This window comes from Octopus sinensis, linkage group LG1 (genome assembly GCF_006345805.1).
Source record: "Octopus sinensis linkage group LG1, ASM634580v1, whole genome shotgun sequence".
Lineage (NCBI taxonomy): Eukaryota > Metazoa > Mollusca > Cephalopoda > Octopoda > Octopodidae > Octopus > Octopus sinensis.
This window is the reverse complement of record NC_042997.1, coordinates 17,291,132-17,316,639: the sequence shown is the minus strand read 5'-3', so window position 1 is coordinate 17,316,639 and position 25,508 is coordinate 17,291,132. Positions and strand designations below refer to the sequence as shown.

The window sequence follows — 25,508 nt, the reverse complement described above, 5'->3', positions numbered from 1 at the left end:
GTTGATATTATAGTTGTTGATGTTTTTGTTGCTGTTTTATATACATTCAGATCAGTTGGTTTGTTCGATGGCAACTGATAAACTATTTGGAAAGAGTAATTCAAATACTTGTAACAAAAATGAATGGAATATCAGATGAAAAACTATAAAGACAAATAAAACACAAGAATACAGTGAAACCTATCTGGTAGGAGTAACTCGAAGAATGACACTGAAAACAACACAAGACAAGCAGATAACAAACAGATGTGACCAGCCATCTCAAATTGATAGCTGAATCAAAGACAAATCAGATTTGTAAATCACTATAGCAAATATAATATGTAGTCTTATTTTTTTTTATATGAAAATGGACTCTTGAGGGATGATGAAAATCTAAACCAACTATATACAGATTTGAAATAAGAACATTCCTTTAGGCATAACACAAAGTTTCATTTTCAAGTAATAATTCAAAGAAAGACTTTCTGGAAGGGTGTTATTTTTCCCTTCCCAAGACTTAAAAGAAGAAGAAACACCCATCAGAAATAGAGTGCTCCAGCTGCTTACTGAAATGAATTGCACTTCATTATAATACATAGTTACAGTTAGATTGGAGGAACCATTGAGAATTAAGTATTTTTGCACAATACATAAGACATGAACCAATAAATATATTGACCGATTCTGGTGTTAGTGATAGTAAAGTATCAGCAGAAAGGATAATCAAGGATACAAATAGTAGGACATGTGTGACAACAAGCCAGTTGAATCACCTGCTGAAGATTAATATTGTCATAATATTATGTAAATGACTGAGTAGTAGAATAGTTTCTATTGTAGACTTTCTGTGAGAGTTAATATATCACGGTTGTATACTGTCAACATAACATGAAAGTCCTGTAAAGAGAATTACACCACTGCTATTTAGCCCTAGGAAGCATCGACACTTCCTGTTGGCATTGACACATTTCCTGTGTCCTTATATTTGCAAAGGGGAGGCAAGCACCCCCACCAGCTAGGACTAGCAACCTGAAGACATGCATGTTTCTGGGTCTTGCCCGTCATCAGTCCAGCGTAGCAAGTCCTGCTAGTTGAGATACCTGCCAAGCCCTCACAAATATAAGGACACAGGAAATGTGTCAAAGCTGACAGGAAGCGTCGATGCTTCCTAGGGCTAAATAGCGTAGGTGTAATTCCCTTTACGGGACTGTCATGTTATGTTGACAGTATACAACCACTCTATTGCTCCACCACCGCTCATGTCTCTTTGAGACATTTAGAAATTCAATATTTCTAATTAATATATCATGTTCAAAGTGAAATGTTAGAAACAGATTAGCAATAGTGACATGGGTGGAGGTGTGGTAACTGGTTTAATACTAGATAAAGATTGGTGTGAACATCTTATTTCTGTGTCCTCAGTAAATGTTCGTTTACATCAGTACATTATGATATTGCTGTTACCCATGTTCTCATAAAAGGTATGATGATTCATCTACCATTATCACTGAATGCAGTAAGGGGTATTGGAGTGATATCACATTAGATGTATCATGACATTGGGAAATGGATAATGTTAGTGAAAACGATCTGTGGTAACTGTGATATGGGATAATTACTTTGGCTGCTGGTCATACTTTAGCCAGGACTCAAATTATATTGCTAAATAATTATCCTTATCATCACCATTACCACCCTCATTGCCATCATCATCAGCAGCAGCAACAGCATTCGTATTTCATGCTTTGGTATTGTTGTTGTGGTTTAGTGCCTTAGGGTTATGCTGATATTTTTACCTCAAACTAAGAAAGAAATTTGTCAGCAATTTCAATTATTTGTTTACTTTTGATGGTATTATTGTTAAAACTTATTCTAGATTGGCTTCATAAGATTTGTACATTCTGTTTTTGGGGGGTTTTGCCATTTTCTTCCTTCTATGGTATGTGGACTCATCATCATTCACTGAAAGGGACCAAGTGTCATGTTGATTAACCTGCAGTTGAAACATTAATGATACAAAAGAAAACAGTGAAGATAAACAATAAAATAATGATGTCGAAGAAGATGGAAAAATAGAGAGTAACTGAAGAGGAAGAGAGAAGGAAATGGGTGATGGATTATGTTAATAGAATGAATGCTAGAACAAACCCCTGCCATATAAACACACATTAACACTCTCAAATGTATGCACACAAGGAATCTAGTTTTACCACATTAATTATTTAAATTTATTTCTATTTTTTAAAGGAATCAATAAATCATTGAAAACCACACAGCAAATTTTAAAATGTTTGTGATTGCATCAATGTTTTTTATACAGATATTTATATACATAAAACAAAGTGTCACACATAGAAAGATATAATGATGAAGCAAGGAATTTATGTTTTAAAATATTTATACCATGTTTTGAATAAATTGTTTGCCTGTTGAAAGTCAAGTACAACTAAATTGTTTAGCAATAAGATGGGTTTTACTTTTTATCTTTTGGTTTGGAGGAAGGGGCTGAGGCTATTGCCTTTGCAAAAGTTCTGGTGAGATTGATGTAGTAAATATTACTCTTAAATAGTTGCAAGTTGACAGTTGTAGAGAAAGCATAGTAGGAATGGAATTCTGGAAACTCAATGTTTTATAGGAAAAGATCTGAGGCACAGGAATTAGTGCTGAGTCTAGAGCAAGAGGGATGGACAATATTGGCAACAAGGGACTTGAGTATGCAAGAAGAAAGTATGTGAGCAGAAGTGGAATGTGACTAACCTGTTCCAAAGAGCAGTTCTGATATTTCTAAGGGATCAAAAGTAGTTTTTTCAAATTTGTGTAATACTTGGCTAGAGCCATCCATACCTTGTTTGGGTAAATAATTTATAAATAAATAAATAAATTTGCTAGTCCCATTCAGTAAAACATGTTATTGTAGCTGATAGAGAATCGGTTGATGGTATTACTAAACCTGTTACAAGTACTCAAAATTATTCATAGCTATAAAAAATTTCTTCTTCATTTACATGCACCATTCATGTACGATCTGGCTCCCATGCCTGTGGCATGTAAAAAGCACCATTCAAGTGTGGTCAATGTCATTGCTGGCTGACTGGTCCCATGCCAGTGGCACATAAAAAGCATCATTCAAGTGTGGTCATTACCAGTACTGCCTGACTAGCTCCCACACCGGTGGCATGTAAAAAGCACCATTCAAGCATGGTCGATGCCAGTACTGCCTGACTGGCCCTTGTGCTGGTGGCACGTAAAAAGCACTCACTACACTTTCAGAGTGGTTGGCATTACGAAGGGCAACCAGCTGTAGAAACTCTGCCAGATCAGGTTGGAGCCTGGTGCAGCCTTCTGGCTTGCCAGCTCTCAGTCAAATCATCCAACCCATGCCAGCATGGAATGCAGACGATAAACGACAATGATGATGATATGATGTTGTGCGTGTGTGTATTTGTGTTATGTGTTTGTCCCCCTCACCATTGCTTGACAACCAATGTTTGTGTGTTTATGTCCCTGTAACTTAGCAGTTTTGCAAAAGAGTCTAATAGAATAAGTACTAGGCTTACAAAGAATAAGTCCTGGGGTCAATTTATTTGACTAAAGGCAGACTAAAGGGCTGCAGTCAAGATGACTGAAACAAATAAAAGAATAAAAGAATATACATAGAGAGAGAGAGAGAGAGAGAGAGAGATACTTTGGGTCCCATCCCTTAATTATCCCTTAGTTATGCAGCAACCATCAAACTTAGTATAAATAATGAATGGAAAACAGAAGAGAATGAGAAGAATACTTAAACATGGTAGAGTTTTATTGAAAAGCTCAATAGCTTTGTATACTCCAATGCAGAAAGTATGATTAGTGTTGAAATAGTTAGGCTATAACAGAAGTTATATTGCAGTGAACTTTTGTTGAAAGCCAACAGAACTACATTTAGAACTACATATATTTAGCAATTTGTTTCAGTAAAATCAAAGATTTTTTAAAAATCCAAACATTTTATTCTCTCCTTTCCACCACACTATGTTCTTTTCTTTCTTTTACTCAATCCAGTTTCTGGATTTACTTCATTAATTCATTCATTTTTGTTTGTTTTCCTTCATTTTATTTCAGTTTCTTTATATTTTCTGCATACCAATCTTCAAAAGCTGTAAACCTGTAATTTGATTAGACCATTCTTAGAAGATAATTTTAAGAAGTGAATTTTACTAGATCTTGTACGTTTCAACTCTGAATGTTCTCACATACTTACAGACATCTGTAGAAATACTCGTACATATGCTGGAAGAAATATAGACACATTTAACTGGCAATTATTTTGCCTTATACAGACTCTTAAGCTTTGTTGATCATTTGCCAAATCAAGAATGTGATTCAATTTATTTTAAAAAAGTATTTTCATTTTTATTTTATTTTTACTTTATTTTTAAAGATATATATTTAAAAATAGAAAATACAAAAACACATTTTGGGTATAAAATGAAGTAAAAGAAATTCCTTCACGTCATTCTTCTTCTTCTTCTTCTTCTTCTGCTTCTGCTGCTGCTGTTTCTGCTTCTTTCTCTCCCCCTCTTCCTTATTTTTCAGCTTCTGCTTCTTCATCACTTCTTTTTCTTCTTCTTCTTCTTCTTCTTCTTCTTCTTCTTCTTCTTCTCCTGCCCCTTGTCTTCTTCTTTTCCTTCGTCATCATCATTATAGTTGTGATGAAGAGGTGGTTGAGTGATTTGTGATTTCCTTCTTAATCTCTCATTATCTCTCTTGCCTTCCCCCTCTGTTTACTACTACCTCTTTTCATATGCCTTTACCATGATCATTGTTAATAAATTTATTGTATCTCTTATTTAATAAATGCCTACAAGTTCATTTTAAAAGAAAATGTAAACAAAATCATTGAGACAAAATACCAAACAAAATTAATCTTACGTAAAAATCTTAAAGAAATCTTTTTAAAAATATACTATCTTTGTAATATTTACAGCTATTATCATATTTTGCTCTTCTTGAAACATTATGATTAATATATATATATATATATATATATATATATATATATATGCTTGTTGTTTTATGAACCTTTATCATTGTTCATTTGTTTTTCTAAATTCATTTCTTTCACACTGAATTTTGTTAGAATCAGAAAAAGGTGTAAACATCCTAACTGCAAAGATTTTAATATTCTCAATTGTTTTTGCCAACTTAAAACTATTAACTTCAAGAATAAAAATATAATCTTACAAGTTCTTCATTTAGTGGAGGCAAAATTACTTGTTACTATACAAGCCATGATTAAAATCTGAATTAGTTATTGGTACACAAAAATTTATTGAAAAATATTTATGATTCATAAGATTGTAAATCCATAATTCTAGTTGCATGCATTGTTATGAAGAGATATTAGTTGAGGTTGAGTACTCTGTTGCAACCACTGCATTCTCTGCACAGAATAGATACTATTCTACTTGTTTCCATTTCATTAGTTGTTAAAAAAATAGGAAACAGTATATTATTTCAATCTTCCATCACCATATGCACTTAAAACTCAAAACATAACAATAATTCCACTTAAATGATGAACTTATCAGCCATACATGGAGACCAGAAGCTATGTTGAAATAGATATTTGACAAATCTTGTTACATTTAAACAATCATGTTCTATAATCTAAGCAACAATGTTTTTTTTAAAAAAAGGCTCCTTGTACTGAGATAAAGCAAAATGACTTATTTCAAAATATTATGTCAACTAATTTCTATTTGAAGACTTCATGGGGTACAGTTAAAGTGATATTTCCAGGGAAGGGATATAGCTCAAAGTGATCGTAAACTAAATTTGTATTTGTATGAACCTCAAACTGTTTTCCTTTCTAATATCAAGAGTTATTGTTTTCATGCTTTCATTCTGTGTCTTATTTTTTTTTATTACTTTTAAACCAGCACCCAGAACTCTGTTGCTTGCAACTATATGTAAATAAATGTTCTAGGATATTTTATCAAGCTTTTGTATATTTGAGGCAGGCTAAAATGTCCAAATTTTCTCTTCCCATAGCACAGAAAACTTTTCTTTAATGAACTTTATTAAATTTTCTGCTGCAACAAACCATTATTAGTTTCCTCAAGCTCTAAATTTTCTCTATATATTTCTGTTTACATTTCAAAATAAGTGCAATAGGCTAATATATAAAATACTTAGATGTGAGAGACTAAAAATATGAGAAACCTTGTGAGAATGTATTTCTAACTTCTTATATCACTGCTATTAATTACAAATACATATATACCACTTTTCAAGATTTTTTTAAAGTGAATCACTGAGATATATGTTACATCTCTTCTTTCATACAAATCTCTAGTAATACTTACATGAAATATTACAGTGTGTGAAATTTAATCTGATAAGTGCTTTTCTTTTTTTGCTTCTATTTATATATTTTACATTTGTTTTTGTTATGGTCTTAGCTTTTAGATAAATATAATGGTTGACTCACTCTTTACTGCAAAACAAGATTCTGAAATGATTTGTTCAATTTCTCCATACTACCTTAGCAGTAATTATCAATACAGTGTCTTCTTCATTGAACTGTAAATATTTGCATCAAATAACCATCAATCATCAAATTAATGATAATCACACCTTTCTTGTTTTGCTTGTGCAATCATTGTAGTTTTTATCTCACAATTTGTTCACAAAGCAGCCATTTAGATGACAATCTCTCAAGTCCATTTATGCTAGCATTTGTTAGTGCCATCAATGTTATCTACCACTACCAGCATTTGCACTGTTATTAAAATACGTTTGCTTCAGTTTACAATGTAGTTTTCATGATAACCTATCAATTTATTTTATCTATATATTTTATCTATATAGTGCCGTCAAATTATTCTTTGTATTTAGTACACATTCAAGTTCTGAATATGACTTTAAATAACAGTAACTTTGTTTTTACAATATTTTTTAAAATCCAGTATTCAAATTTTTAAATAGTTTCTTTATTTGTAGTTTACTTTTTATTTTCTGTCATTCATGCAACTTCAAATAACTAACACTCAAATTATGATATAGGAAATTTGCTACATTATTTATGAATTCAGTCTCTCTATTAACTTCAAAGAAAAAGTATTGAAAATCCAGTTTTTCTGGAAAATTATTAAGTTTTCTTTTGTGCTCATATTATCCTAAGAATCAATAGGTACTGAGAACTTTCTGAGAGCAAGATAATTTTACAAAAATTTATTATGTTAAAAGTAATGTTACAGCAATTAAAATTGCTTGTTAGTAAGACCTTATATTTATAATTTAATGGAATTAATTGCTAGTAAACAAAATAAACTGCTGGCTAGAATTGATCTAAAATCAATATATTCAATAATGGCTTTCTTACTCTGTTTATTAAAATCACTAGTCATATGGTACAAATTAACAAGATTATTAAGCTATGATTTAAAAGGACAAAATTTGTATCTGAACTTATTTAATTATATATATTATTACTTTAATATTATTAGTAAATTATATTGTTGTTTTTTACCAAATTCATCATACCTATTATTCGCTCAGAAAGTAGTTATAGTTTTGATAATGTATGGAATGGTATTTTTAAGTTAAAAGTGCAAAGTATTCATAGATTAATTTTATTCTTTGAACTGAGGCCACCATTTTTAAGATTCTATACTAGTAGTTCCCAACCTTATTTTGCTTGGACCCCATATATGCACATATAAATTTTTGAAATTTATTTGTTTGTAGGTTAGTAAAAACTAACAATGAAACAATTTTGTTATATTCATAACATAAAGGCCAAACGCAAATCTTGAAAATTTCAATGAATACAGGTACCTCTCTTAGTAAACAAAATTTATATATGGACCTACAAATTACAATCTTTTACTTGTGGACCACCTTAAAGCTTCTGTGGATCTCTGGGGATCCATGTGGATCCTGGTTTGGAACCTCTGTTTTATACTAACTGATATATCCCAAGATTTTGTTAATCTCAAAATATTGATAGGCAAAATTAACCTTCAGAAAGAGTTGAAAAGATATGAGGTACCTGAAAAGAATGTAAAAAGACGTGACTAAAGAGTGGAAAAGATATATGCCGTCTATGATTCTACCAATTTATTTCCATAAATTTATATCACTGACAGAAGCAGAATCAGCACAACATAAAAAAAAAACGGGGAGAAGGCCATGTATATTTGGTTTCATTTCAGCAACATTTCAGGTTTATTTTACTATACAATCTTACAAAACACTAAATATCATTAGAAAATATATATTGTGCCCAATCATCATCATCATCATCATCGTTTAACGTCCGCTTTCCATGCTAGCATGGGTTGGACGGTTCAACTGGGGTCTGGGAAGCCCGAAGGCTGCACCAGGCCAGTCAGATGTGGCAGTGTTTCTACAGCTGGATGCCCTTCCTAACGCCAACCACTCCGAGAGTGTAGTGGGTGATTTTATGTGCCACCGACACAGGTGCCAGACGAGGCTGGCAGACGGCCACGCTCGGATGGTGTTTTTTATGTGCCACCGACACAGGTGCCAGACGAGGCTGGCAGACGGCCACGCTCGGATGGTGTTTTTTATGTGCCACCGACACAGGTGCCAGACGAGGCTGGCAGACGGCCACGCTCGGATGGTGTTTTTTATGTGCCACCGACACAGGTGCCAGACAAGGCTGGCAGACGGCCACGCTCGGATTGTGTTTTCTTAGTGTCACCGACACAGGTGCTAGACGAGGCTGGCGGACGGCCACGCTCGGATGGTGTTTGTTACGTGCCTCAGGCTCAGCACGGAGGCCAGTCATTGCGGTACTGGCTACGGTCACGTTCGGATGGTTTTTTATGTGCCACCGGCACTGGTACCACAAGGATACAAATTCCATTGATGTTCATCTATTTTGATTTGGTTCGATTTGATTTGATACGATTCGATTCGATTCTCACTTGCCTCAACAGGTCTTCACAAGTGTCACAAGAAGGAAGGTATGCACAGGTGGACTGACTACGTCCCAGGTAGGGGCCACGGATTATGGCTTCACTAGTCTTGCCAATATAACCACTAAAACTACTTTATATAACCATTTGTATCAAATGTGTGTATGTTTAGTTGGTTATATTGAGGATTTATATACGTATGGGTGTGTGTGTGTGTATGAATGAATGCATGTATTTACATACTCTTACTTAGTCAAGTAGTATATTCTTGATTATGGCATGTAACATTACCAAAGGTTTTGTATCAATTATTGCATTTGGAAATATAGACGACTTATCAAACATGCTAACTGGAAGCAAATAGTCTCTTTAGCTTCTAGAAGCACATAGCCTTACTGATAGCGGTAAATATACAGTCTAGATCAGTTTGGTAGTGGAAAAAAAGACCAAAAAATCCTGTCTGAGTGGGTTTGTACAGTTCCAGCCATAGCTGAAGTAAGTCAGCTATGCCTGTCTATGCTTTTTCTTTTCTAAAGTCTGCAAACGAGGAAGACCAAGTTTCCAATATTAATTTTCTCTCATGAGAGCAGCAGCTAAAAATTTCACTTTTTAAATTCAAGAAGGTACCTGAATTGTGCAAATGATTTAGGATTGTTTTTCAGCTAAGCAAAATTTGACCATCTGTTTCCATTGGCCTGGGGTGTTTCAGCAGCTTCTAGTATATTTTGTATGGCATGCCCTTCTCTTTTAATCACTGGCTAATATTTTAATGTGGCACCTCCCTGGGATCCTAAAAAGGATCAGTGGCTATATTGCTAGGCCTTAAATGAGCTCCTGTTGCTCCAACATATTTCCACATGTGTGTCATTTCATTGCTGCTGCTACTGTTGGACATGACCTCTGTTTCATAAACTACAGCCACAGTGTTGCAGTAATCAGTCACTGGACACTCTACAAACCAGAAGTGGTGTCAAAGAGTTGCAGCAGCAACATAAGGACGCACACATACGGAAATATGTTATGGCTACAAAGAGTCTGTTTGAAACTAGGCCAAATAACCACAGGTTCACTTTTAGGATCCCAGAGAGACACAACAACATTAGCCAGTTATATATCACACTTAAAACAGGCAAGAACTGGAAAATGCTGGAACAACCTGGGCCATACCTCAAAGGAAGCAAATAGTGCAAACTTTGCTTAGCTGAAAAAACAATGATCCTAAAAAATTTGCACAATCCAGGTCCTTTCTTGAATTGAAAAAGTGAGCTTTTTAGCTGTTGCCCTCAAAACAGAAAATTGTATTTGGAAACTTGGTCTTCCATATTTGTAGACTAAAGAACCTGAAAAGCACATGCAAGCACAGCTGACCCACTCTAGCCACTGCTGAAATTATACAAGGGGAAGCAACTTTTTATTTCTTCTGAGAAAGGGTTTTTTGGTTTGTTTTTGTTTTTTCTACAACAAACATGACCAAGCCAGTAAATTTACATTTATCAGTAAAAAAGGGTATGTGCTTCTGGGCAACATATGGTGAGTATTTTATATTGCAGAATGCAATAGTAGATGTGAAACCAATGGTAACTTTCTGACCAGTTATATACCATAGTGAAGAATCTACTGCTCAGTTACATAAAATAACTGCTCCAAATTTCTTTTAGAATGTGCTTTTTCTGAGTTACAGAGAACTGAGTGACATATATATATTCTTTTTCCTGAATTTGTGTAAATGTGTTTAGAATAGGATATCAGTTGAATAAAGTTACAACATGGTCTGGTTTTCACGTTATTATTTTTGCATTAAAAAATTTTTTTATGATGTTGAAGTGTATTAAACATCAAAAAATATTTAGTTACGTTCATAAAGTTCAATTAGCACCTTCATACTTTTGTAGTAATCATTAGATTTAAAAATGTATTAATTGACAGTTGAGCTGAGTGCTTGACAACTGTAGCAAAATAAGTGACTTCTTCCTTTTTATACCTTTTGGAAGGCTCCAACAAGCCAAAGTTTTTTAATACAGTTTTGACCAGTCAGCATGCTGCTTAAACATCATGTTTCATGATTGGCAAATTTGTTGGAGCCTTCTAAAAGGTATAAAAAGGAAGAAGTCAGTCATTTTACTGCAGTTGTCAAGCACACACCTCAACTGTCATTTAACACATTTTGAAATCTGATGATTACTACAAACATATGGAAGTGCTAATTGAACTTTATGAACATTACTAAATATTTTTTAATATTTAACACAGTAGGTACCCAGGATCAAGAGTAACTATAAGAAGAATGCAAGATAATTTTTCTGATAGTGAAACTGTAGTGATGAAGATAAACATAATGACGATGATGATATATGTTTAATGTCTGCATACTTGTATGAAAAGTCAAGCATGCACACAAGCAACATACACCATAATGTGTTGACAGTGAAGGCCCATAAGTTTATTTTGATTCCTTGTAGATGCCATCCGTTTCATGTTACTATTGTTCCTCAGAAAAGCATAATCATCACACTTATCAGAAATTTCTAAGATGAGGAAAAATCACAGCTACATGTTTTCATGGTATATTCTGACACTATCATAACAAGCCCAAACTTGGGGCAGATACTGCTATATTATCTTTGAAAAGGAATAAACATACATATGCACACATACATTGCACAATATATATATATTAACTTTCACACAAAAGAAAATAATATAGTTTTATCATATTAAGAAACACACACACATTTATATATATGTGCATGTGCACACACACATGCAGATATATATATTCAGAAATGAATTTGAATTATAAACTAGAAGTAAATATTGTAAAATATCTACAAATGTGTTCTCACTAAAAATATTTGTTTAAAATGAAATTCAAAGAAACTTTCTAAACTTCAAGCCTTAATCAATAACATGATCTCATTACTTCCTTTTTTCTTCAGTGTTCTACATAAAATTTAAATATTTCTAATCCCACTGTGAGCATATATATATTCTGCACAACTCCATAACTGAATGACAATACGTTCTATTGAGTTGTATTTTTTATCTACAGTTACAGTTGTATCTCTTTCTCTCCCCTCTCTCATTCATTCTCTCTCTCTCTCTCTCTCTCTCTCTCCATATACATACATACACACATATATATCATATATATATATATATTGTGCACGTCTGCAACAGATTTTTCTTGTACAAAAGCAGTGTGCATATTGTTCCATGTATATTTATTACATTGGTTATAGATATTTGTGTATGTTAAATTTTATTTTTTATTTTATTTTAGACCTGTATGAATTTAAAATTTTAACAAAACATACATATATGTGCATGTATGTATGTGTATGTATATGTATGTACGTTATTTCATACTCATCTCTTCTATTTGTACCCCTTTTGAATACACAACAAAGGAATATTTATCAAAAGAGAAATGAGGGATTTCTCTAAAAGTTAATGTTCTTTTCCTTTTATGAATTTAGTGATTGTTTTAATTTTATTTATTTGAAATCTTCAAATGTGATTTGTCTTTTTTTTCCTCCTCTTGTTTTTCTGTTACACAATATCTCAGATATTGAAAAGACCAAATAAGAATTTTTATTTAGAACAATGGCTTTATTTAATATTTTTCTTTTTCAATAAAAGTTAAGGACTGCTCATTTTATAATAATGGAATTTAATATGTTACTTCTGAAATACTTTAAAGTATAATAATCCTTTGAGTAGGAAATACTTGGTATTATTTTCTCAGACAGGATAATTCTATAGAATTTGATTTCTTTCTTAGATGTGGAAACAGATTAAGCCATTTTCCCAATACCCTTTTCCATACTTTTATGACAGTGAACTAATTCTATGGATTTATCTTTAAACATAGCCTCAAGTTAAAGTGTATATAAAATAAATGCATTGATTCAAAAGCATTTAGCTGCGTGTAGTTTTATTTGGATAAGACAGACTAGGGTTTGAAGGATTTGAACTAAAATTCACCCCAAATATCTGAACAAAAGAAAGTCCTAATTGAAGAGTTATTAGACTGGTACAAAGTACAGTTCAGATATTATAGAAAAGCGAAGTTGATTACTTCTTTCTTCAGAAAAGGGATATTTTGGTTATCTAACATCTCATACAACTGTCAACTACTAATTATGCTTTACTGCTTTACTATTGACATCATTGTGATTATTTTCCCTACTCATTCTTTTTCTCATGATAACATAGTTGAAATGGTTCTCTTTAATTGCTTTGCTCAACCCAGTCATGTCTCAATCTCATATCTCTAAAATTGGTCCTAATTGCCTGATTCCATGTTTTTATAAACCAACTACAACTCTAATTGTGTCTGACCAGCAAACAATGAAGTTTGTTTACCCAGTTCACATTATCTGCTCTTGTCAGCTTCTCACTGGATTGCGATCTATTTTTCTCTCTTCAACAAATATTACTTGATATTCTTATTGTCAAGAGACTTAATGACTCTGAATTACTGAATAACTCACAAATCATCTTGCACATTAAATACGGCATGTATTTTCAATGATCCAGAATGTCCTATATTAATATAATCAAGAAAATATATTTAATGTGTTCCTTGTTGACTTATTTAGAATGTTTGTTTATGTATTTTAAAGTAATATTATCCTTTCATATAACTATATGTATAGAGAAACTAAATAAACATTTGCATAAATAATTAACTTTTTAATTAAAGTTATTTACATATTGTCTAAGTTCAGTTTCAAGTTACACTTATTATAACTTTATATATAGGTTTAATACATTAAATCCATATTCTACATAATGACTAAATATTTCAAAACCTTCATAAAAGTTTCAATTCCTAATCACTGGTAAAATACAAGGTCAGAAACTAGCAATACATTTTATTTGACCAATTATACTGCATTAGATTTTTAGCAGAACTGTAAATGCAAGATGTATCGTCAGATTTGATAGCTAAAGCTGAAGGTATATCATTTATATTCAGCAAAACTATAACAAAAACAAACTCTAGTTTAGACTGATATCCAGCCTTTTTAAGTATTGTGTTTTTATGCTGATCTTTTCATTAAAAAATTATCAGGAATGTAAGTTTTAAAAGTTAATAGAAATATATATTTCTATTGACTTTTCTACACATTTTCTGCATTGCTTAATAGCAGAGTACACTGTCTTTTAGAAATATATTTGTCTAATAAAACACACTTGTAATTTACTTCCACAATCAGTACACCCTATTTCTATGCCCATTAAAGACTATTGAATTAAATCTTGCATGGATAGCTTTGTAAATGACAGTTATTTTAAACACTAAATGAAATGGAATGGCTGTTTAAATGTTTACTTAAATTTTAGCTAAGTAAATTGGTTTCAAAGATGAAAACACTTTCAAAAATTACCGTTCATATTTTATTTCATTGACTACAGTTATTTCAGGTTTCAACAAACCAGGAATTAGAAATGAAGAGATGGTACATAGACAAATATTTAGTTGGGGAAATGAATAAAATGGGTTAAAAATGATTAAGAAGTTGCATTTTCTTTGTCGATTCCTTTTCGTTGTTGTCTTCTCTGTATTTAGAACTGACACTTCTTATAGCAACTTGTATCAAAAGAATAATCCCTACCATAAATATCAGTTTAAATATGAGGTATTCCAACTTACTCTTTTCACATCTGCTTAACACTATTTTTTCTGGTTTGTGGTGCCATCATTGTTTAATCTTCCTTATTAGGCCCCTACAGATTTTATTCCAGCAACATAAACTACCTTCTAATCTTAAATCAGCCACTGAAAGAATTATTAAGTTCCATGGCTGACATTTAAAAATCAATTTGCCGTCATAATGCATAATATTGCTACAAGACATTTCAAAATAAAGCAGCAAACTGAAGTGACATCAAAGTAGTGACGGATGATCACATTGGTGTATTTATTCAAGGAAAAAGCTTCTATACATTTTCAATAGATTCTAAGAAAGTGATGGAAAAAGTCAACAGTGATAATGCTGGTTATTTTGTACTTGCATACAGATTTCTTTACTATTTTGTTGCATGTAGAACACATTCTAGAAAATAATTTGATAAAAGTCTAAATTGAAACAAAAATAATTTCATTTAAATCCTTTTCTAGAACTAAGAATTTTCTTTTTAATGGATTCCTTTAATATTTATACTAAAAGTTACCTCATGTGGATAGTTTAGAAGAGAATTATTACCATTGTTGAACGGTTTGTTAGAATGCCTCAACATAAAAATATAAATAAAAATTTGGGAATTTATTTTCCTGCTAGGTGAAGAACTATTCAAAAAGTAAGATTAATGTTCAAACATCAGTATAGTATAAACAAGTTAAAAACAGAAAACCAGATTAAGAAATATATAAAAAAAAGTTAGGGTTTCTAATTGTTACCTCAGTTTTAAATAAAATTTCTAAAATTTTAATCAAATTTCCAGCAAAAGAAAATATTCTCAGTGTGTTCAATATTATTATTTAGTTTTGTTGTTTTGGATAAATATAGTTAAAAGAAAGCAGTCGATTTAGAATTCTGTGTTTATATATATGTACATATAGTCCAGCCTAATAGTAAGAAATATAAAAGATACTAACATGTCAACTTTTGTCTATAATATGATTTACTAGAATATTTTGGGTATAACTTTATTTTATTCTAAATAATTTTATTAGATTGATTACAACAGAAAATAAAGACATCATTCAATTTTATACAGAAATGTTCAGAAAGATTTCCCCTTCATTTTCGTGCAAATAAAAATTTAACCAATGTTTTTTTTCTTTTTTTTTTCTTTTGTGGGGGGATCTTTTCTTTTTTCTGTTTTTTAAAATATTCTTCTCTTCAGATGATGTTAGTGCTTGTATTGTACATTCTGATTTCATTTTCCAGAAAAGAGCTGCTATAGTAAGACTGAAATTTCTATAAATAAAATAAATTCCAAAAGTAGAGACAGAATGCCATAAAATTAAAAACTGTTTATGAAAATAAGACAGTAGCAGATCATTGTGAAGAATAGCATCAACTCCTTTAATAGCATAAAAGCCTAGTCAAACCTCTTTCATTCTTCTCACAGTAGTCATTTGCATTGAAAATAGAATTTTAATTTATTTTTGACAATGTATTTAAATACCATCAGCACTAAATTTTAAAATTTAGTAGAGAATATTCACAACTTATAGGATTAACTTTTATTGAAAATAAACTAAACTACTTGTTTCTATCAGAAAGATGACTTAATGTTTACCTAAAAGCTTCATACAAGAATGACTTTTACATAATACAGGCACATACTCAAACATACACACACGTGCACACACACATACACACACGCAAAATCTGATTGTGATCTTAAGATTTATTCATGTTGATTTTTATATGATTATTTTAAAGATTTAAAAACAAAATTTGTTAAACTAGGAGCTGTATATGAATAACGTGTTTTATTTTATTTTCATTTAGGTAAGTATCCATTAGAAAAACGTCAAACTAAAGTCATTTACAGAAATCCAGGTAAGTTAGAAATCTTATTATTTGTGAAACCTTAAAATAGGAAATACACACACTTTTATCAGTTTCTTTTTTTAGTATGTGATTTCCATAAAGATCTGAAAGTGAGTTTGTTGTTTTTGTTCAGACAATTACAAAAGTAATATATAAGAATTAATAACCAAAACAATATCCAACATGTTTTATGTATAAGGTATAAGCTTAAGGCAGTGAACTGCTGACTATAGAGTCATCAGTTTAGCACTTATGACAGTCACTATGTTGTGCTTTGCATAAGGCTTTTAACTCTCCTTGCTTCAATTTACCTTGCTGAACAGAAAGAGGTTTCATTTTCAACTTGAAAACAATTGCTTGAATTAATATAAAATAGTACAAATGTATATATATATTTTGAAATTTGGGATAATAATTCTGACTTTGTCTACTTACAAGGTAAATGGCTAAGTCGTTCTATAGTTGGATCTCCACAGATAGAAGATAATTGTAAAAGTATTCAGTAGCATGCAGTTTTGTATTTGAATCCTAAAAAGGTGTAATTTTAGCCTTCTATTTTCACAAAGTTGAGACAATGAGTACAAATGATATTGTGACTTACCCTTTCAATACCAACCTGCTTGAGATTGTCACTGGTTATATAAATGCAAACACATTCATTTTTAATGCACCTGGCACTGCTCCTGGTTCTATGATTCAAAATATCTCCTTTTAAGTGTTATTTTTATTGAAATCTTCTATCAAAAGTTTCATGTAAGGATTTTAAATTACGTTCTAAACACCAGAATCATAAATAAATATTATTTATTTTACTAAATCTTTCTGAATTCCTAATTATTTTCAAAATTTACTGCAACACATATGTTGTGTATTATTTCAATATAGTTGTTATGGTCATATTTCCAGAGTAAGGAAATATGGCCATATTTTATGATCTTTTATGAAATAGAAAGATAAGAGCTTTGCCTCATTCTATCAAATTCCTTATTTGAACCTTCTAATCTAGAAATAATTTTTTTTTTCCTATGGGAAGCTTCTTAACCAATAATAAAATAATTTTGTTTTCCTATGGGCTGCATTGGTATTAAAACTTAAATTAGCTATTTTATGCCCACTTAATATCAAAGATTTCACATGTAATGACATGAATGACAAAAAAAGATTTCTAATTTTCACACAAAGTTACAAATATATAAAGAACAAGTTAGCCAGTTAATGAAATGCAAACAGTAAACTCCTGCAAGATTTGAAGTTGGAAAATAAATATTACCCCAGTACAGCCACAGCCAAACAGCTGAAACTATTAAAAGATTAACAGACTTATAATTAAATACCATAAGGCATTTTATCTGGTATTCAACTACTTCTGTCACTCCACTAACATTGGGAATGATAGCAATTATTATAATATCAACAACTACAAGCTTTGGTCTCTTGGCAACATTTTTAACTTAGTAACCCTTATTGATTTTGATAATTACTTCTTTGGAAACCATTTTCTCTAAAGGTGAATGGAACTACAACTGAAATTACTTGGTGAAATAGTTCTAAAATATTCATAATTCTCTTAATAATGTAGTTACTTTTGTCATGCAGTAATACCATGTTCACACATGCAAATGTGGCAGACTTAATTTCAAAGCTGATCATGGACACGTTTCTGTTATTTCTAATGGTGTGAAGCATTTAGAGTAGAATACCAAGAATATTTACAAATTCATGCATTCAGCCAGGTTTTCTATGAAGTCCAATTATGTTAAAACATGCTTTTGCAAGACAGTGCACATAATAGAAGTGTTGCCAAGGCAAATTGTTCTTCAATATTATGCATGACCCAAAATAATTTGATTCAACCGTTTTTTATCATCATCATCATTACTTTTGTGCTTCCAAAGCTGGCATGGATTGGATAGGTCATCTTCTTGTATGGTGTCTCAGTATCTGTTGCAATCCCTTATCTTTTCTTTTATGTGATCAGATTTCACAACTTCTTCTCATGTCTTATTTAGTCTTCCTTATCTACAAGCTTATTTGGCACTTCATTATCCAACTGACATCCTCAATATACATCATATGTCCATACAAGCATAGTCTTTTCTCTTGCATGTTACAATTGATAACTCTTAAATTTAATTTTTCTCTCAGGTCAGTTTCACTCCATCATTCATACACATTGTACTTCCAGTGAAGAATGCTTGCTTCATTTATTTTCAGCCTTTGCACACCCTCTGCATTGAATGCCCAAATTTTACTACCACAATCAAACACCAAGTAATTTACTCTTAACTCAGAGTGAAAATTCCATTGTTGCCAACAAAGATAAAAGTACTCTAAAAGTACCATGTAAAAAGAACTCATACTGGCATCACATAGAAGATATTCATACTAGTGTCATGTGAGAAACACTGATGGCAGTTCTACATGCAGAGCACTCATGCTGGTACCATGTAAAGTGCACTTGTGTTACTACCACATAAAAAGCACACATGCCAGCACCATGTAAAAAGCACTTGTGCCAGTACCACATGAAGAGCACTTGTGCTGGCTTCACATAAAGAGCACTCATGCCAGTGCCATGTAAGCAGTGCTCATGTCAGTGCCATGTACCACATAAAAAGCACCTGTGCTGGTACCCTGTAGAAAGCACACAACACACTTTGTAAAGTGACTGATGTTAGGAAGGGCATCAAGCCATAGAAACCTTGCCAAAACATGCAAACAGAGCCTGGGCAGCTCTCTGGCTAGCCAGCACCTGTCAAACCATCCAACCCATAGAAAACAGACGTTAAATGATGATGATGATTAATGAAGAGAGCTTTGAGAAAGCACAACAGTGTGTCATTTTTTTAAAAATCCAAGCACTTTAGACTAACTACATAGGTACATTTTTTATCTTTTACTTGTTTCAATTATTGGATTGTTATCATGCTGGGATACTGCCTTGAAGGTTTTAATTGAACAAATCAATGCCAGTACCTATGTTTTAAGTCTGATACTTATTCCAGAACTACTATACTACAAGGAGATAAACAAGCCAACATTGGCTGTCAGGTAGTAGGGGCAGGGGTAGCAACACAGACAGAAAGATACACATACATATAGACATGTGTGTGCATGCATGTGTATTTTTATAAATACATATATGTCTTCCAAATCCACTCCCAAATTATCGGTCATCTCAGAATTACAGTAGAAGACATTTGTCCAAGGTTCCAAGCTGTGGAATTGACCCCAATACCACATGGTTGCAAAGCTAGTTTCATAACCACACAGCCATGCCTGTGTGTTTTTATTCTGGTTTGTGTGTGTGTGTTTTTAGGGAGAATCACCTCCTAAAATAATACCAATACTTAATTTATTAATCCTCACATTTAGACTGATAAAAAAATCAAAGCCAGTGTATTTTGGTCATAAAAGTTGAAGTTAAGAAAATCAAAATTAAAGTTTTATATTTAGTATGGTGCTATTCTCACTCACCCACTCTCATTCTTTCTTCTTTTATTTCTCTCTCTCTCTCTCTTTCTATCTTTCTAATCCTTCCTGACCTCATAATATGCATAGAAAACTGGGACTTTTCTTTTGATATGAGGCAATTTATTTTCCTTTTTGTTCTAACATCTCATTAATAAAAGTGGATTAACTAATTGACGGCTAACAATAATAGCCAGCTAAAAACTTGGATATCTTTTGTTCGATAACTCCAGATGTCTTCAGATTTCGACAAAGGAAAACCATAAGCACCTGTTCTTTAGGGTGTTATTATTTACTTAATTGTGTGGTTATCTATATATTTCTTTATTATTATACCCTTCATCTTTTGCCCTTGTGGCAAATAAATGAAATTATTATTATTATTAGTAGTAGTAGTAGTAGTAATAGTAGTAATAGAAATCCTGTGATCCTTCTGACCAATCCTTACCTAAAAAGATGGATAAGATGAATGATGTTTGGTAATTGCAAAATTATTGGAAAAGCTGGGAGCGGAAAAGAAGGACTGGTGAGAGGAGGACAAGGAGAGGGAGTGAGGAAGAGAAAGAAGGAAGAAAAATGGATAGAAGAAGAATGACAAAGAATGACAGTGTGTGAGGGAGAAGGAGATAGAAAATATAGCTAACTCACAGAAAATGTTTTAAATCAGAAGGGATAAGTAGAGAGAAAGAGAGAGAGAGGGAATGATAAATTAGGTATATAGGGAGAAAGGCTTAAGAGATGTTTGTATTGAGCATGTATGACAGATGGAGAGATTTTCATACACACATACATACATAGGTGTGTGCATGCGTGCGAAAACACACACGCTCACACACACACAAGTGAGCAAGAGGGAAGTGAGTTATTATACATGAAGCAAAGTGCATTCAGTACAGACACTAGCTGGGTGTATCATTGGCTCTTCAACTACATCTTTCAGACATTGCAAATGAGAACAAAGGATTCACAACTATCCAGCTCAATAATGCAAAGACGGGAAAATTTCTAAAAATTGACATCATTCTAAACAAAATCCAGCTGTTTGTGAATACCCCAAAATCAGTTAAATAAGAGATCAACAATGGTCTGGTTATTAAACACATTTTTGACTGGATTGGAACGATTCAGAAAGACAATTTTGTGCATTTTGTAAAATAAAATTTATATAACAATTGCAATTGATTAGAATATAGTTCCAGTCTATAAAAACTTCTTGACTGAAAGAGGAAAGAAATAAAAAAAAATGCATTTTGGAAACCAAAAGAGTAAAAATGGAATTTCTAAAACTTTCAATTCCACATACTTTATTGTATTCATTGTATTCATCCTTATAATCAATTTGGGGTTGCCATATTTTCTTTGACTTTTGATAAATTTATCTAAAATTTACTATAAGCTTTAAGATTATTAATAAATTTGTATCAGTGTATTTGTGCATTTTTGCTTAATCTGGAGGTGTGTGTGTGTGTGTGTGTGTGTGTGCACACGCCTATATATGTTTGTATCATCATATTAAGATTACTTTCTATGCTGGTGTGGGTTAGAAGTTGCCAGCATGTAAAATAGATGCAGAATGAGGATGATGATGATGATATAGTTGTTTTAAATTGATGATTTATTCTATCACTAGTCAGAGTTTCCTACTACAGGTGAACATTTAGTATCGTTTTTTGTCACCTAAATGATTGTAAATAATGAGAAACTCTTGGTAGTGGTGGAGTTTACCATTCGCTTTGAATCAATAAACTCTACTACATTCAGTGAGTATTTTTTCTTTGCTTATCCAACACAAATGTGTGTGTGTATACACACCCACACAAATCACACATATATGTATCTATGTGTGTGTGTGTATCTGTGTGCATGATAAGTATTTATGCAAGATTAGTAAAGGTTTATTATATATCAGTTATCACATTATATTTATGTCACTCAAGCTTTGAAGAATAGTTGCCTGATCAACCTTGCTTAGCTGCAGACCAGAGTCTGCCAGCTGTATTGGATGGTTCTGATTATGAACTGAATATAATTACAGGTTTAAAAGCTTATTCTATATTGAATTCAACCTGTGTTGTGCATTCACTGACAGAAGGAGATCCCTTGTAATATTTGTTTTTTACAATGTGCTCTCTCCCTCACTCTCCCCCTCCCTCACTCTCCCCCTCCCTCACTCTCCCCCTCCCTCTCTCTCTCTCTCTCTCTATATATATATATATATATATATATTCATATTCATATATGCAGAGAGCTGAGTTGTGTTTCTCTTTGCAATGCCAACACTTGACAGTCTTTTGGCATTCTTTCATATAGTGTTGACTCGAAAGACATTTGAAACACAATCCCTTCTCCCAAATAAGTTGCATACAGTCAAAAGACACGTGGTGATTTTGGGTTTCGAGGTAAACTGCTGGTTAATTTTTTTTTTTTCTATTTTTGAAACAACTTGACATTCTTCCAGCCTTGTGTGGTGAAGGCATCTATTGAGCTTTTTCCGTTATCCTCAAAATCATCTTGGCTCATTGACACACTTTGATCAGCTTCTAAGTAGCCTCCAAACACATCCCTCTTACTTGCAAGGGAGAGGCGACTGTGTCTTATCATTCCCTTGTAATTTTGAGAGGCAGTCAGAGAAGATCAGAGATCAGAAGATCGTCCAGAGTTGTGCCATCCGGTTTTTACCCACCAAACTTCAAGAACAAAATTGGCAGGATACTTTTCAAGCATTCAAATTCCAATCTGTGAGTGCCAAATCCATACCGAGAGTTTGCAACTGTCTTAAAATATTTGTTTGTCAATTGTTTGCCTGAGCAGTTCAGAATTTTTACTGGGCAGTCGGATGTTTCTCAGCTGCCTTTGCCTTTCATGCTTAATAGTTTCATTTTGCCCATAGCGTTCTTTCAAAAGTTCAATTGCAAACTCATAGTTTTTGGCTGTTGTATTCAAACCACCGATCGTTTTTTTGTTTTGTTTTTCTATTTTACTTTGTCTTTGATCAAACCATACAAATAACTGAACTTCTGAACTTTAGATACTTAGTATTTGGAAGTGTCATGAACCACTGATTTGAAAAGTGACCTAAAGGCTGGTCATTTGAGTTGGTCACCATTGAAAGTTGGTAATCGTATCTCCAGTAGTCTTATTTAGACCACAGGAGTCTGCATCACTGAATTTTGTGTCTTCGATTAGCATAATGATTTGAACTTGGCATCTGTCTTATTTTATTTCTTCAAGATACACTTTGAGTATCATTAGTCAGTCAAGGGCATCAAGATGAGTCTTTATGTACCCATAGTCGCCTTCACATAATATGGTAAACAGCCTTTCTTCTTCAGCTACTCTGTCCACTTGACCTTTGTGTTCCAATTTCTCAAGTTTCTTCCCACATTGCCTGTTGCTTCTCGATCTTTGGATATTTAGTATATCTTGTTAAATAGTTAGATGAACACAATTTTGTTCCTCAATTGCAGAGATGATGGGTATTAGAGTGGCAATCTATTACTGAAATTGGTGAATAGCTGTTTTAATCAATCTTCTTATGTTGCTTGAGGAGGCCATTTTTGTTTTGTGGAGGCCCTTTTCAATTCCAATGAAATTCTTGCTTTAGAAGTTTTGACATGAGTTTGAGCTTTCAATTTTTGGGCCACCTCCAATGCCAAACCTTACCTCATCCTCGTCGCCAATTCTTTTGTGGAAACTCTTCATTTGTTACCACAAAAAGTGATAAATATCTCAGTATCAATATACGAAGAAAAATGACTGACTGGAAATATAGACTTCACCAATAATTCAAGAAATATAGCAATATGACTGTCTTGTGGAAACTGTTAGTTTATTAACATAAAAGGAGAGAAATATATACAGTTGATTTGTATCCTTCAAGTGCAACAACTCTTTTTATCTATTTGAACATAAATATGTCCAGAAGTTCATTGTAGAAATTGTTATATAATGGCTGCAGCTAATTCTTCTTCATTTTTTACTCTCTGACTGGTTGTTTTTGTCTAGACTTCTGGCCCTCGACTCACTAGTCTAGTCGATGACAATTTTGGATTTTTTATACACTATTTCGTTCTGTGTTTATTTTAAAATTTTCCAACACTATCAAACGTGATGTTGTCAACGACTGCAAAAAACACACACCACCAATTCATAAAATACACATCATGACATATATATATATTTATATATATATATATATATATCTGTGTCTGTGCCCTCCCCATCTCTTGACAACTGATGTAGGTGTGTTTACGTCCTAGTAACTTAGCAGTTCAGCAAAAGAGACTGACAGAATAAGTACTAGGCTTATAAAGTACTGCTCTGTTCAACTAAAGGTTATGCTCCAGCATGGCTGCAGTCAAATGACTGAAACAAGTAAAAGAAAAAGAAAATGTATATATAAATTGCCATCATACTTTTGTCTAGCATCAGTTGGATGGGATGCACAAAATCTTGTCACTTTGTTACAGTCTGAGAATTGGCGTTATTTTATGGCCAGTGGCCCTTTCTATCACCAAGTATTTTATAGCATGAACTGAGAATATTTTATTGTGCTACCCAAACAAGCAAAGTCATTTGTAGCATGACTAAAGAGGTCTGTAAATTTATATCCTGTATTAATATATCCGTTTTAAATTTGAATGTACTTCTCTACTAGATGGATGTATGTATTAGAGTTTATGAATTCCATACCTCCTCTGTTCATGACTTTTGTTTTTGGTATGACATTTTATGGTTGGATGCCCTCCTTTACCTAGTATAAGTTTTTATTGAGAGTTACTACTCAATGACTTTATGATATGACTCTAAATAGGCAGCAGTTCAGCTCTGAGCAAATATTTTGAGTTAGTTTTACGCAAACTCACTTCAAGGTCCAGTTTTCACAAAACTCAAAAAGTAATTCACCCAAATTCTCTAGATGTACTGTTTCATATATTTACTGTTCATTCTACTTGCTTCTAAAAAGTTTGTTGCCTCTGTTCTTGTTGTTGACAAAAACTGGCAACAAAATAGCAGATGTATAGTAAAGTAAGAAAAGAAGAGAAATCCTTGTGAGGCAGATAAAATGATAAGTTTTGCTGAAGATAAAAATCTCAGCTGATGTCTGCCTTTACATTACTGAGTCATCAGGAGGCTTTCTTGTCTCTCCAAAAGAAATAGATTATACTTAATCAGAAAATGACATCTCCTTTGTCTCCATCTCTAAGCAGCTGCTTCTAAGACAGTGAGGTTGTTCTTAATATTCAACCCAAAACAAACATCTGGACGTTAGTTTCCCTAGAAGCTTTATCAAGTAATTTTCAGTCACTCACTCATCAAAAGGCAGAATATTTACAATTAGGATTAAATTGTTATTAACCTCTGTTCTGTTCCACTGAATTCTGTTCTCTTGAATTCTCCCATTTAAACAATATTTTGGGCGGGGAGTAATTTCCAACTTGTTTTTAAAATAGAACTATTTCTTCCAACTCTTAACATATGATACTAAAAACAGAAAAGTGGATATTTAATAGAATTAATAAACAAAAACAAAAAAAAGAAAATATGCAGGAAAAAAGTATATATAAATTTATTAAAAAAACACAGGAAAACTACTTTAAAAAATCATGGATAAATA

At 32.5% G+C, this 25,508-nt stretch overlaps 1 protein-coding gene across 6 annotated transcripts in view; it reads left to right on the top strand.

Annotated features, from left to right (window-relative positions):
- LOC115216671 (neuroglian-like) overlaps nt 1-25,508 on the top strand; it is an 826,540-nt gene that overhangs the window by 232,649 nt on the left and 568,383 nt on the right. For 5 of the 6 annotated variants that reach the window (XM_036511459.1, XM_036511421.1, XM_036511285.1 and 2 more), the window contains exon 3: nt 16,379-16,429. The exons of the other annotated variant lie outside the window; for it this stretch is intronic. In XM_036511459.1, the coding sequence (XP_036367352.1) occupies nt 16,379-16,429 (51 nt within the window). The remainder of the gene's footprint in view (nt 1-16,378; nt 16,430-25,508) is intronic. 6 annotated transcript variants of the gene reach the window in all.